Raw genomic sequence first — 14449 nt, 5'->3', positions numbered from 1 at the left:
GTGTTGTCATTGCATTGTTCGGGGGTCCCTCGACCACATTACCTGGGAATGCTTTTTTGCCACGGGAAGGGCACTGAATATTGACAGCAAAGAGTCCTGGGAACCCCTGCGGCGGAGCTCGGACCTCGAGTCCCTCCAACAGCTCGCAAACTGACTGAGGAGGCCGCCGAGGAACAAGACATCACCTCCAGCATCTAAGGGGGTGCTCGCCCCTGGCATCCTCGACTTGTGACCGAGAGTGTCGGGCGCGCACCTTCTCTGCCGGACAAAAATGTTTGTTCTCTTTCTTGGAAGTAATAAATGTCACACTACACCACGCTATTTAGCACAGCAGCTGTTTTCAAGAGGCAGAGGAGTGGAAAGGGCCCTGTCAAAGCAGCAGAAAACGCACAGAGTATCAAGCTACCGGTCGTGTGGCTCGCACCAGCGTGGAAACCGGGCGTGTCTGGGCGGGAGAGCTTTCGTATTGATACGCACAAGTAGCCCTAAGTGTCTCAAAATGTTTTCTTCGGCACCTGACACTCGTAACCACGTACCACACAATCGCATATGCACTAATAGTACGCACGATAAGCTTGGCGTAATATATTCTTAGTTCCTAATATTTAACTAAAGCTAATCGCAAACTGGCCCGCGAAAGCCGCTGCGAATCATGGAAGAGTTTGCATGAGCTACGAACGCAATGAAGGGTTAATCTAAAAGTGATATGCGAAGGATAAATCAGCAAAAATGCTGTTATAAAACTATAGCATGCTTCCTTGTACTTCACAAGTGGAAATTCACCTGCTCCCCGCAGCGTTGCCCAGGCAAGCCTTGAACAGAGCTCTCTAATTACTCCACTTGTGAAACTCTGTCCTCATACAAGCGGTGTATAGAAACTGAGCGCTCTGACTGGTCCCAAATTACTTTCGGCGTTTTGACGAGCTGTCCAACGCTGTTCAAATGATAAAGAAGGAAAAAAAATATGCAGACGCTTTCAGCAGCGGGAAGCGTGGTTCATAGGCGGTGCCACCGCCTTTTAATCCTCTTTAATGTGGCCAAGAAAGGTAATTGTGTTTCGAGCCCTAGTTTCTCAACCACTATGAACAAATAGTTCAGGGCCCAGGAAAGTACCTTGATGAGGTTCGGGAGACTGGGAGAGGGGGCGTGGTACAGCTATTCCTGTAGCTTCGTCTCCCAGACTCGACAGCTTAGAAGGAATTCTTCAGATTCATACAAAAGCTGATTACGCTTTGAAACTGTGATGCTTAAAAAAGGCAAAAACCCTTAGCAGTTCACAACCGTCTTGAAATATATGCGATAGACTCTGCATCAGATGACGTAAAACTTCTGTCCTATTCATAGGACTTAGCACTGTCGAATGATTGTTCGCCTGCCTTCATGAACTTCTAAGCGTTAGTAACAGAGAAAGCCATGCGTTTGTGCATGAGGTTATTCAGCGCGAAGCCTGTTATTCACGGTATTACGGCTACATTTTCAATTCATTGTTTATTTCCTTTCCAGTCGAAAGGTGGCAGAGGGGACTAAAAGCTGTATCTACCGCTTGACAGGGGTCTCTTGCCCCTTAGATAATGGCAGTGCAGTGCAGTGTTTCGGAGGCAATGTAAACAATACAGCAGATGCAATATAACCAGTTTTATAACTAAATGACTTAGTAAAAAAATACATATGCCCATGATACATTATGCACATTCATTCCACATACAATAGGTGCAGTGGGAGGACATTTTGCACATTATGTACAATTCTGCATAACGAGCAAAAACATAAAAAAGGGAAACAAGCAATGGGGCAATTTGATGTAGTAAACAGGCTGCATATGTAAGGTATCAGAACATTTTTTTAATTGTCCAATATTCGCAGTGATTTACAGACGTCTATGAGAGTTCCACTCAGTAGAACAAACTGATTGGCGGTTCTGACTTATATGCCGGATCGAAATATAACGAGTTTATTGTATTTAGTAATATTGGGAGATTATAGCGTGTTATAAGATGTACGAGGTGTAGGAACATGCCATTTTTCCTTGTGTCCCGTAAGTAGTGGTCGCATGTTTTCTTGTAGCTGAGCAAAAGAAAATATAAAATTGTTTTTCTTTCACAGTGTATATATAGGTTAGCAATAACTTGCAGTTACATAAGCAAAACGCCGGAAGGATATTGTATTACTCGAAAACAGGGGCCGAGGAATGCAATATAGGAAGGATGACATTAGCAATGTATCAGATAAATGTTTTTTTTTTCTTATTTTTTTATCAAGTGCAATTTTGTCAAGTCGATCGTGCCTGTCGTGCTCAAGATAGTATTGCAATACTGAAGAAGAGATAGCACTAGGAATTATAGAGAACTTTTACTTTTTACTTTTTTAATTTTCCTTCAATCTCGCAATAATAACATTGGCTCTATATACCTTGGACTTTAGGTACTTTCATTTCATTTTTTTTTTTCATTTCAGTTTATTTCAGACATTTACAATGGCTGAGGAGAAAGAAAAAAAAGCCGCGCACGCGGCTTGACAAAGCTCCCATCTCCCGTAGTGGTTCGACATGGCGATGGCGAATAACAGCAAAAAAACACAAACAAGAGCAGACATGCAATAAAAATGCATACAATATTTTCCGATGGAACACAGAATAGTATCTGCACAGTTACACACAAAATCAAAAAGATGACAGCTTCATCTCGCATGGTTACTTAGCATTTCTTACTGTCACATTCTCTTCATTTCTATGTAGGAACATATTTCTTATACTGGTATATGAAGCTGAGTGAATGGATTCATTTGTGAAAGTGTAGCGGTTTAGGAATGGCGGCAATACATATATTAATGTTTGGAGTCCGTAGTTTGCGCGTTGGCAAGGTACACACCAGTATTTATAGTGTCTTGTATTGTGGAGCACAGTATTTTCTGCGGATTAGCAAGGTCAGTTAAAAATGTAATTTCACTCTGTGCCTGGGATTTATATAGCTGAATCACACGATATTGATGGATGACCTTTACATTCATAATGCGGTATTTTGAAAATAAAGAACTTGTATGTGCTGAATATGAAGCCCCTGCTATTGCTCTCACTGCATTTTTTTTTTGCAATATTGAAACCTTCTGAATATTAGTTTGCGTCGTTGTACCCCATACCAGATGACAGTATTTGATATGAGATTCAAGCAGGGCATGGTACATTACAAGTTTAGTCCTCGTAGGCAACATGCACTTTAACCTTCTAAGTACGCCGACAACCCTAGCCAGTTTAACCTCCAGCTGTTCGATGTGGACATCCCATAACATGAATTCATTAAAGTAAACGCCAAGTGTTTTCACAACATTAGTTATTTCTATTGCATTACCACCCAAGACTAAATCAACGTCTACCACCCATTTCACATTTTTCGCTCTAAAAAATATCGCCTTTGTTTTGCGCGAGTTTATCAGCAAGGAGTTTATTTCAGCCCAGGAGTTAAGTTTACCCAACACGCTATTGGCCCTTTTGACTATATCATTCGCGTTGGTCCCTGATAGAAATAAAGTTGTATCATCAGCATAAATTACATATTCTGTTTCGGAATCAATCTGTACTAAATCATTAATATAAATATTGAATAATACAGGACCAAGAAATACTTCCTTGAGGTACACCATGCTTTATTTTACTATAAGATGAGCAATGAAACATACTATGGAAACATACTGATATCAGTCAGTTAAATAGCTAGTGATTAGAGATAGTGCCTTGTCCCGAACACCGTAAACAGAAAGTTTCAGTAGAAGAGTCTCGTGATTAATCCTGTCAAAGGCTTTGGAGAAATCTATGTAAATTCCCAACGTTATTTGTTTACATTCTATGTTATTTAGGATTATCTCTTTTTGCTTCAGAAGAGCCATTTCAGTAGAAGACTGAGGTCTAAATCCAAACTGTTTAGTTGTTAGCACATTATACTTCTCAAGAAAATTAGAAACTCGTATGTGCATTATTTTTTCTAAGCCCTTAGAAGAAATAGGCAATATTGAAATTGGCCTATAACTGCCCAGGTCATTTTTGGAACCACCTTTATAGATTACAACTACTTTCGCAATTTTCATGTCTGAGGGGAAGATGCCTGTAGTTAGGGACAAATTATAGACAGAAGTTAAAATCGGGCAGATAATGTCCAAGACGTGCATGACTGGTTTCATTTTCAGTCCAAAAGCGTCTTCACTGTTCGAAACCTTCATACCTTTAAATATTTGAAGCACCTCATTTTCATCGAAGCATGTTAGGAATATGCTGTTGCTTGTGTGGTTAGTAACGTAATCTAATGCTCTATGATTGTGCTCATTATCAACAAGTGTACTAAAATAGTTATTAAACTCATTAGCGAGAGCGAGTCCAGTATATCTAATACCATAAACTGTAATACTGTTAGCTATATTTCCCAAGTTATGGTTTAAAACTCGATTAAGCCTATTCCAAATTTTCTTTTGATCGGTCAAACCATCGAACAAATTGAGGTGATATTCATTCCTCGCTTTCCTCAATGTTGAATTAAGCTTGTTTCTGTATGTCTTAAACGTTGCCCACGATTCTGGACTGCGTCTTTGTAAGAATTTCTGGTAGAGGGAGTTTTTTCTAGCAATCATTCGAAGAATATGCGAACTAATCCACGGCTTACGAGCTCGTTTTGGTTTCTTTATATCTGTGTATGGAAACATATGCGCACGAAAATCTCCAGGAAACAACTAAACGCTCTGTCAACAGTCAAACAAGCAAAAACTGGTTCCCAATTGACATTCATTATTTTGTGTCGAAATAAATTTAACCTCGTTGGGTTGATCCGTTGTATTTTAACATTTCTCCGTTTACAGTTCGATTTGAATTTAGGATGACTATTACAAACGATGTACACCGGCAGGTGATCACTAATAACGTAATTAATAACTCCGGTTGAGAGCGTGTTAGTTGCGTTATTCGTGATAAGCAAATCCAAGAGTGTTGCCGTCGTTGTGGTAATACGTGTAGGTGATGTCACAACGTTTACAAGACAGTATGATTCCATTAGTAATAAGGGTCGCGACTTTCTGGGTGTATTTTCGTGCATGTTAAAGTTGAAATCACCACCTATATATATATATATATAGTGTAATTATATCCAAAGGCAAACTGAAAAACATGTTCCATATAGAGCAGAAAGTTCTCTATGCAACCATCTGGGGTCGATATACCACAGTGATGAGGACATTTTTGCTACGAACAGACACTACCTCATAATCAGGCGTAAGTGAAGTAACTTCATCGACCCTTTCGCATTGCACACTATCAAGCACGAACGAACAAACGCCTCCACCTCTTCTATTAGTTCTATTGAGGAAAAATGACTGATAGTTTACCAAGTCAAAGCAGTCAACTTCATCCTTGACCCATGTCTCACTGAGCATTACCACAGAGAACAAGAATTCAAACTCTTCAAGAAATACGCGTAAGATATCATGTTTATCACGAACAGACTGACTGACTGACTGACTGACTTACTGACTGACCGACCGACCGACCGACCGACCGACCGACCGACCGACCGACCGACCGGCCGACCGACCGACCGACCGACCGACCGACCGACCGACCGACCGACCGACCGACCGACCGACCGACCGACCGACCGACCGACCGACCGACCGACTGACTGACTGACTGAAAGTTATTTACAAATCTGGAAAGAAGCACACAGATGCAGATTGCCTTTCGCGAGCGCCGGTCCAACCTTCCACTATGACCGATAAAGACACTGCGTTTTTAGGTGTCATAGATGACGCAACGCTTTCCCAACAGCAACGAGAGGACCAGGAATTATTGCTTCATCTTATTGATTTCTTGGAGAAGCGAACTACGGTTGTTCCGAAGATTTTCGCCCGAGTAATCCCTTCATTCTTTATTCGCAACAACGTACTTTACAAGAAGAACTTCCGCCCTGGGGGAAACAGTCATCTGCTCGTCGTCCCATCGGTTCTCCGCACTGAAGTTTTGCAAGCGTGCCACGACGAGCCAACCGCCGGTCACCTAGGCTACACCCGCACGTTGGCTAGAGTACAGCACGGATACTACTGGCCAAAACTGCCGGCGGCAGTGAAACGCTATGTGCGTACGTGCATTGACTGCCAGCAGAGGTGGGCAACCTCATGAGGTTTCGACCTCATGAGGTCGACCTCAACCTCAACCTCAACCTCACCTCACGGAGTGAGGTGAGGTTGAGGTGAGGTCGGTGACAGCTCGAAATTTTTTGAGTGAGGTCACGAAATTGGACCTCAACCTCACGCGTGAGTTTGAGGTTGAGTGAGGTCGTCATTGTGTGAGGTCGAAATTGTGAGGTCCAGGCTTTTTGCTGTTGCCGCGGCTTTCTTCGAAGAACGCCCCTTTTGACGCGGAGCTCGAGCGTACTGCCGCGGTGTGCCCGCCGACTCTCGGTGTTTGGTTACCCCCCGTTCGGACGACCGGATGCTGCAGCCCCTGCCCAGCTTTCGGCATTCCACCGTAATGTCCGCAGCCCGAGGACGCTTCCCTCTGGTCTTCTTGGAAGGAGATATTTTTTTTTTTGTTTACTTCACGAACTCCTCATGCCCCCCGCCCGCCACCCCAGTTTCCTCTGACTTGTTTTTGCCGATGCTTGCCGCCGGCTCAAACACCGACGAGCGCGCAAAGCACATAACTCACGTTGACCCGCGGTGCTTTTGTCGGATGCCGCAAAGAAACAAGCAGACTAAAAAGTGAAGCAAACTGTCTTTGCGCAGACGGCGTGGAGCAGAACTGTTTGTCGTGTGCATGCCCGTTTCCAGGCGCTAACGTCACGGCTGCTGCCTTACATTCGATAAAGGACCCCGCTGTACATTACACGGAAACTTAACAGAAAATGGTGCAGCGAAATTGTTAGAGGACGTGATACTCACAGATAAAAAAAAAAGGAAAACATGCACAAACTAGGAAAACCGGCACAATACCATCTGAGCATTTTATCGCAGTCCTCCCTTTCGAATTGTACGTCATCGTTCTATATTCCGGTCCTGTAAATTTATACTCTTGTATTCTCCAAAACAACCTCTCTTTGGTCTTGTGCTGCTTGTTTCTTCTAACAGATTCACAGGTGGCCCCGAAAAACTGCAATGGGATGAAGGTGCTAGCGTTCGGTATATAACCAATATAGCGGTAAAACATGCAAGGAGATGAAACGGGCGGCACAGCTTATAAGACGCAGTGGTATACAGGAAAGAAGCCTGCACATGTGAACTATTTGTCGAGATAGAAGAGACAAAAAAAAATAGATATGGGGCTTGCATACAGTGAAGCCCATTGAAAAAAAAAAATAATTTCGCTCCGCTAAGGCCCCTTGTTTCTCTCTCAAATTCTAGTGAAATCAAGCAATGCAGGAGAAAGGAGGAGATTAAGGGATTCTTAACTTCATAACATCAGGTTTCTCTTGAAATCTCTTATTCAGGCGCAGAAAAAAAAAAAAGAGAAAAGCGTTCTTCTACATGTTTTTATGAGCTAGAAAGTATTGAGATGGTTTCCGGCTCGACATTTTGGTGTCTAGACGGACGAATTGGTGTAGCGAACTGAGCGTGTCTCTTATGTGCTCCCGTCTGCTCCAGACGGACAAATCAATCTGATGAAAATTTTTGTGGCCAGATGTCGGAATAATTTTTTCAGACATTTGTCTTTTTCTTTAAAAATCAATTTAGATATACGTGAATGAAGCCAATTACATGCTAGCATTGAGGAATGCAGTACTAAGTCGATGTCTCAAACCTTCTATACGCTCTGGGAAGCGCAGTTCTCTTCTGTTTTTAGTGTGCGACATTTGTTATTACTTTCGTCAACATGGTATTTCTTCATATATATTTTCTTGTATGTCAATTAAGTTCGTACACTGCCGAAAAGAGAACAGGCTTCTTCCCTCACATTAGGCTCTTTCTTTGGCATCTTTTCAAAGGCCCATAGCACAACCCTCCTTTCCACTTACCGGCTTGGACATTTAGTTTTTCTCTTTTTGTAAGTATTGAAAAGCGCGATGCAGTCTCTGGAAGCGGAGCTGACACACATACCCCCCTGCCTTTGGTGTGTATTGGTGACAGTTCGGCATTCACTGCATGAGCAAAACCAGATGCCATGGAGACGGACGGCAAAGGGGGGAGCGCGTGCTCAGCAGGGGGCGCGGTCCCTCCGGGCTGCTTGCTCGCCTCCTTTCTGTTGTTCTTGTCTTTATTTTACGTTTATGTGCTCTAACTATACGACACTAACGGGGAAACGGTTTCTCTAGATTCACGTACGGTGCATGCGGCGAAGCAGCTTCGGAGACACCACCGTGCAATTTATTAGTTTAGTCTTCAAAGCAAAACAGGTGAATTCTAGAAAGAAGCTCGTCTCAGAATTGTTGGCGAAATGGCATCCAGTATTCAGCTTAGTACAAGTATTTATATCATGTTTTTTTTTTTTTTTTTTTTTTTTTAGGCGGGTGGGAGTTGGACATTTTGCTCCGGCGAAATTTGACGGGCGAGCCGATGTTCGCGACAGCAAAGTGGTTCACGTTTAACCCATTTTCCTAGCAGTTCCGACCCTTGTAATTGTTTAATGTAAGCGTGGTGTTCGAAGAAACAGTTCCGCCAATTTTTGCAATACGCCACGGGATCACAGAATTATAAACAAACGTCCAGGAGTGGCCAGTTGGGACCTCATACGATAAACAGCATTCCTCTTGGAGATTTTCTGAAGGTTTATTCGACGTTGGCCGAGTTTTATGATTAATTGGTGTTTTGCTGTCTTTTCCTCTTTTGTTTGTTTTGTTGGCGATTTAATCTTCACAAGTCGTTTCATGAGTGGCTATTATGGAAAATTTGTGCCCCGTTAATATGACATCCGTTAATAGGGAGGACCCGAATTATGGACAGTTTTCTGGGGCGAAGATTTTTCGATGTAATTATGCCTTGTTAATATAGAAACTCGCTCTCTGAACAATGGACAGGGGATGAATGCACACAGCCTATTCGGCCCATGACTGAACGTCGGCGTCGCAGCGAAAGCCACAGTCCGACAGCGCCAAGCACAGTTCGAAGAAATAGAGTCAGCCTTGTTAATGTGGTTCGGGAATGTGTACGCGAATGGTGCTGTCGTGAGCGACGAAATGCTTCAAAAGAAGGCTCGCTGCCTCTGCAACATTATGAGTGCTTCTTCTCCTCCGTCTTGATAGGTTTTACCTGTGATGACTTACGGAATTTTTGTTCAGTAAAACAAGGGGATGTTTACTGAGGAATATTCTACGCTCTGTCTAGGCGTTACTGACTTCAGCTACTCAAGAGGATGGCTGACAAGGTTTAAAAACAGACAAATGACGTTTCGGGTCGACGGATCTATGGAGAAGAGAGTAGCGTCGACATCTCGGCTGTGTTTATATACCCAAACTAATTAAAACAGCAGCCATTAATTATAATTTTTTCTCAATTATATACTTTTCGTTTTTATTCATGACTCCTTATTATGGATGACTCGCTTTATGGACAGCTTTGGTCGGAAACCAAAGCGTCCGTACTAACGAGGCACGAATGTATTTCTATATTTTCATAATTTAATCTATTCTGTCGCAAAACAATGTACAGTGTATTAAAAAGCTCGGCAATCATCAATTTTTTTTTCGAATTAAGAAAAAGAGCAAGGATGGAAGCTTGGGTGACTTGGTGTCGGTTTTCTTGCCTCATAGCGCTAAACAGACAGTGACACAGCGAGACATACTGGACGGGCGATAAAAAAAAGCACCCGTCCCATGTGTCTCGCTATGTCCCTGTCTGTTTAGTGCTATGTAGCAAGAAAAGAAAAAGAGCATATCGTCATTGTTGTCGTCGTCACTAGGGTCAACAGCATTTGGCTTTTCGGTTTATAGTAAGAACTAGCTTGTTTTATTTCTAATACGAATCTTATTCACGTGGGTCAGATGGGTTAAACTCTTTGTATTGCATTATGGGCCTATGCGTAGTAACGTTGTACCCATATAGGCCTTAGATTGAAACCGACCACAAAAGGGTAGGCGAGGAGGGGGAGAGGATTGCCACTTTAGTGCAGAGTTGGACAAGTAGTGTCCGGAGTTTTTCTGCTTTTATCCGGGATATTAATTGTTGTATAAAATTAGGAGTAAAATACAGCCTGCATACGACAAAATTCTGGCTAGCCTATATACCCTAGGATTACCGAGACATGTATATTAGCTTTAAGTTGCGGTTTAATTTAATGATTCTTTTTTTTTTTTGAGGTCGAGCACCCGACCTCAACCTCACATTTTGAGTTTGAGGTGAGGTTGAGTGAGGTCACCAATGGTCACCTGAAAAGTGAGGTGAGGTCGCCTGGGGGACCTCAACCTCAATTGATGAGGTTGAGGTTGAGTGAGGTCGCCAAACAGTTTTTGAGTTTGAGGTGAGGTCGAGGTTTTTGAGGTCAAATGCCCACCTCTGACTGCCAGCGCCGTAAATCACCCCCTGTAAAACCAGCTGGCCTACTCCACCCTCTTCAAGTGCCAGCGACACCTTTTAAGCAAATTGGCATGGACCTCCTGGGACCATTTCCGACGTCTACAGCCGGGAATAAATGGATAATTGTCGCCACTGATTATCTGACACGCTACGCGGAGACCAAGGCTCTGCCAAGTGGTACCGCCGCCGAAGCAGCTAGGTTCTTCGTTGAGAACATTGTCCTGAGGCATGGCGCTCCGGCACTTATTATAACTGACCGAGAAACTACATTTACGGCCGAACTTTTGGAAATCGTTCTTCGCCTCATTGGTACTAGTCACCGTAAAACTACTGCTTATCACCCTCAAACCAATGGGTTGACGGAAGGCCTCAATAAGACCCTTGCAGACATGCTTTGCATGTACGTCGACGTGAACCACAAGAATTGGGACGAAATACTTCCCTACGTCACGTTCGCCTACAATACGGCCCGCCAAGACACCACTCGCATGACACCATTCAGCCTCCTTCACGGGCGACCAGTAACAACTATGCTGGATGCAATGTTGCTCCCGAATGCCGACACCGATGGTCTCGATCAGGACGCCGAGGAATTCGTTCAGCGTGCAGAGGAAGCTCGCCAACTAGCGCGTGTGCGGATCAAAAATCAGCAGGAGCATGATGCACGACGCTACAATCAGAGACACCGACATGTAATGTACGAACCTGGCGACAAAGTGTGGGTCTGGACGCCTATTCGCCGCCGTGGACTCTCCGAAAAACTATTGCGGCGATACTTTGGACCCTATGTTGTTCAGCGACGTTTAACCGACGTCACTTATGAGGTGATGCCAGACGGGGTGCCGACATCAAAGCGACGCCAGCACCAAGCTGACGTCGTCCACGTCGTGCGTATGAAGCCATACCACTCAGTCTGACCTTAACCTCCTACTTCCTTTTGTTATCATCGGGACGATGCTTCCTAAGGAGGGGGGCAAATGCCGCATAGAAGACGACGCAAAAGATGACTATGGGAACGCAAGCGCGAGCGGAAAGAAGAAGGAGGAAGCTTGATCGCAAGACTCGTTCTAGGCCACTAATCAAACAGTCTTATTATTTCGACCCTCCTTGGCGTTCTGTCGAGACGTGACAATATTCAAACTTAACACTGAAAAATGATCAGTCAGACCTTGAACATCATTATCCACATAATTTGGAGTGACAAAAGTATCCCGCATATTAAAGGGCAAGTTTCAGTGAACAGCAGTGGCTTACTCTGCATGCTTACTCCCTGTTAAATGTACTGAACAGTAAATGCCAAGTATTTTTACTGAATCGACTATATCTATGTGATGTGTCCCTGACCAGAGATTCAATGCCGTGGGCAGACGTTCCTTTGGGTAAATACGAAACCGTTTGTGTTTTCTTCGGGTTTATCTTTAAGCAATATGTCTTCACCCATTAGTGTAGAGCCGCGAGTGCTTTATTTGATCACTTTCTTTCTCTAACTTTGTCTTTCCCGGAACAAAGGTCGTATGATCTGCGTATGAGACAAATTTTGTGCACTCGGTGAGGTGCATAATATCATTCATGTAAATTATGAATAACAACGGATCCAGAATGCTGTCTTGCGGAACGCCAGTAGAGAGCGTCAATAAGGATGATTTAGTGTAATTAATGGCAACATACTGTCTTCAGTTTTATGATTTAAGAAGTGTGCGAACAATTTCGCGTACACCGTATGCATGTAACTTAGAACGATTTACACGATCAAACGTTGCTGTAAAATCAATGTAGATTCCTACAATATTTTCCGCCATGTTGAAAGCTTCTAGTATGATTCACTTTTATGTGCCAAAAGTGGTCTTTGTTGATCGGCATCGCCTAAATCTATGCTGAATACGAGAGAAAAAATTAATTGCGCTGCGTGAAGAATGTTGAAATTCGATTGTGTAATATTTTAAAACGATAGCCTTAAGGGCCCCATGTCGCAGAAAAGCCGGTGTTGACTTTGTTCCAATACACTATAGCGCAGCAAAAGACGAGGACACAAGATACAAGAGACGAACACCACAAGCGCTAACTTCCAACAAATTTGTTGGAATTTAGCGTTGTTGGAGCGCGAAAATCGGAAGTAAAGAAGCAATAAAGGTTTTGCGCAAACCCGCGCAGTCGAGCACGGTTAACTTGGCAGTGCGAGGCATGCACGCAACCACTCCGCCACAGAACCGCATTGCTTCTTCCTAAATAAAGGTCCTAATGTACAATGCTTTATGGCTGTCAGCTAATTATTTAGTTTGGTTTATGTAATTTAGCGTCCCAACGTTACTCAGGCTATGAGAAATACCGTATAGGGGAGGACTCCGGAAATTTCGACCACCTAGCTAGGATCTTTGACGTGCACTGACATCGTGGCCACCGCGGTCGGGATTCGATCCCGAATCCTTGGCTACAGTAGTCGAGCGCCCTAAACACTGCACCACCATGGTGGGGCACTGTCAGCTAATGTTTAGGTGCGTCATTAGAAAGAAACTAATTACGGAATTAATAGTTAATCGAGTAGCAAAGAACATTCCAGCTTTGCTTACCTGCGATGCGGCGCTCACTGGAAAATTCCTTCGATCGTACGGCGCTGCCGCAACAAGTGGCGAGAGCCGCCACCAGATTCAAGGCCTTATATCATCCATCCATCGCCTTCAAAACGGGGGGGGGGGGGGGGGGGGGGGGGGGGTTAGGACAACGGGGAAGAAACAGACTACAGATTTTAAGCGAGAAGAAATAACCAAGGTGGGATTATCTGATTGGTGGTTAAAATCAAGGCCGGAGTGAAATTTCACCCTAAATACACCGTTGCATTAAATACAAAAAAAAAGGAGCGGCATCATGATTTGTGTGTTTCTACTCACATGATATCATGTATTTCTACATGATGTCTGCTTGTGTATTTGTTCTTCTTGGATCTGTACAATGATCTGCAGTGTGAAATAAATAATAAATAATGACAAGTATGTCGTGAGGCTGAATAGAAGGCGATGCGAACAAGGCCCGAAAACGCTATCTCGTTGAACTCAAGCCCAAGCTTAAGCTTCCTTTTTTTTTAATTCCTTTCTAGAAAATTGCAATAATATTGTTACGGGTGCTTCTATCTCCGCATTTAAATACAGAGCCTGCATTTATTTAGGAAATATGCATGTGGATAGAATCTAAATTGGTTCACAGGAAGGGAAAGGCGCAGTAACTGTCACACTTGCTCTGTGGACACCCGAACCGCGCCGTAAGGGAAGGGAGGAAGGTGGGAATGAAAGTGGAAAGAGAGAAAGAGGAGCCGTAGTGGAGGGCTACGGAGTAATTTCGACCACCTGGGGATCTTTAACGTGCGCTGACATCGCACAGCACACGACGCCTCTTCGTTTCGCCTCCATCGAAACGCAGCCGCCGAGGTCGGGTTCGAACCCGGGAACTCCGGCACAGTAGTCGGGCGTCTTACCACTGCACCACCCCGGCGGGGCATGTGGATAGAATCAGTTTTTAAATGTGAATGATAACTGAACATCACATGCATGCCATTTGCATTCCAAGCGTTAATCTTCTTTATTTCAATTGTGTAAAAAAAAAAAAAGCTTCTGAGTTGTTTGTGGGTGGAAAAATACTTGACGGAATGCTTGGCAGGGATCTGTTTTCTTTACAGATTTTAATGGAGCGTTCGGATGTTTGTCGTTTTTTAAAACATTGCGCGCTTTATTCCAGTCAAAACTATGTCCACAGCACATTCCGATGCGGCGCTAGTTTTTCTAGCCTTTCAGGGGCATGTAATTGATGCGCTCCTTTGGTCGATACCACAGGATCTGAACATGTTCAGCACAGCGAAGACGCCAGGTGCCTCGGTGCCTGTTTCCAGATACCTGAGGTACCTCAACGACGTCGGTGCCAACGTTCTTCGGAAAGCACCGCCACTCACCAGTCAGGTATGACTCGCGCTGTTCCTGCAGGGCCT

General features: G+C 43.8%; 1 protein-coding gene across 1 annotated transcript in view; it reads left to right on the top strand.

Moving 5' to 3' along the window:
• The window catches only part of LOC146193999 (kelch repeat and BTB domain-containing protein 8-like), a 53605-nt gene that overhangs the window by 16582 nt on the left and 22574 nt on the right, over positions 1 to 14449 (top strand). The window contains exon 4 of the mRNA XM_084600146.1: positions 14298 to 14420. Coding sequence (XP_084456272.1) covers positions 14298 to 14420 — 123 coding nt within the window. The remainder of the gene's footprint in view (positions 1 to 14297; positions 14421 to 14449) is intronic.

Source organism: Amblyomma maculatum, chromosome 4, assembly GCF_055883805.1.
Source record: "Amblyomma maculatum isolate TAMU_Amacu chromosome 4, ASM5588380v1, whole genome shotgun sequence".
Taxonomy (NCBI): domain Eukaryota; kingdom Metazoa; phylum Arthropoda; class Arachnida; order Ixodida; family Ixodidae; genus Amblyomma; species Amblyomma maculatum.
Note: the sequence above shows the minus strand (reverse complement) of the source record. Positions and strands in the feature narration are given on the sequence as shown.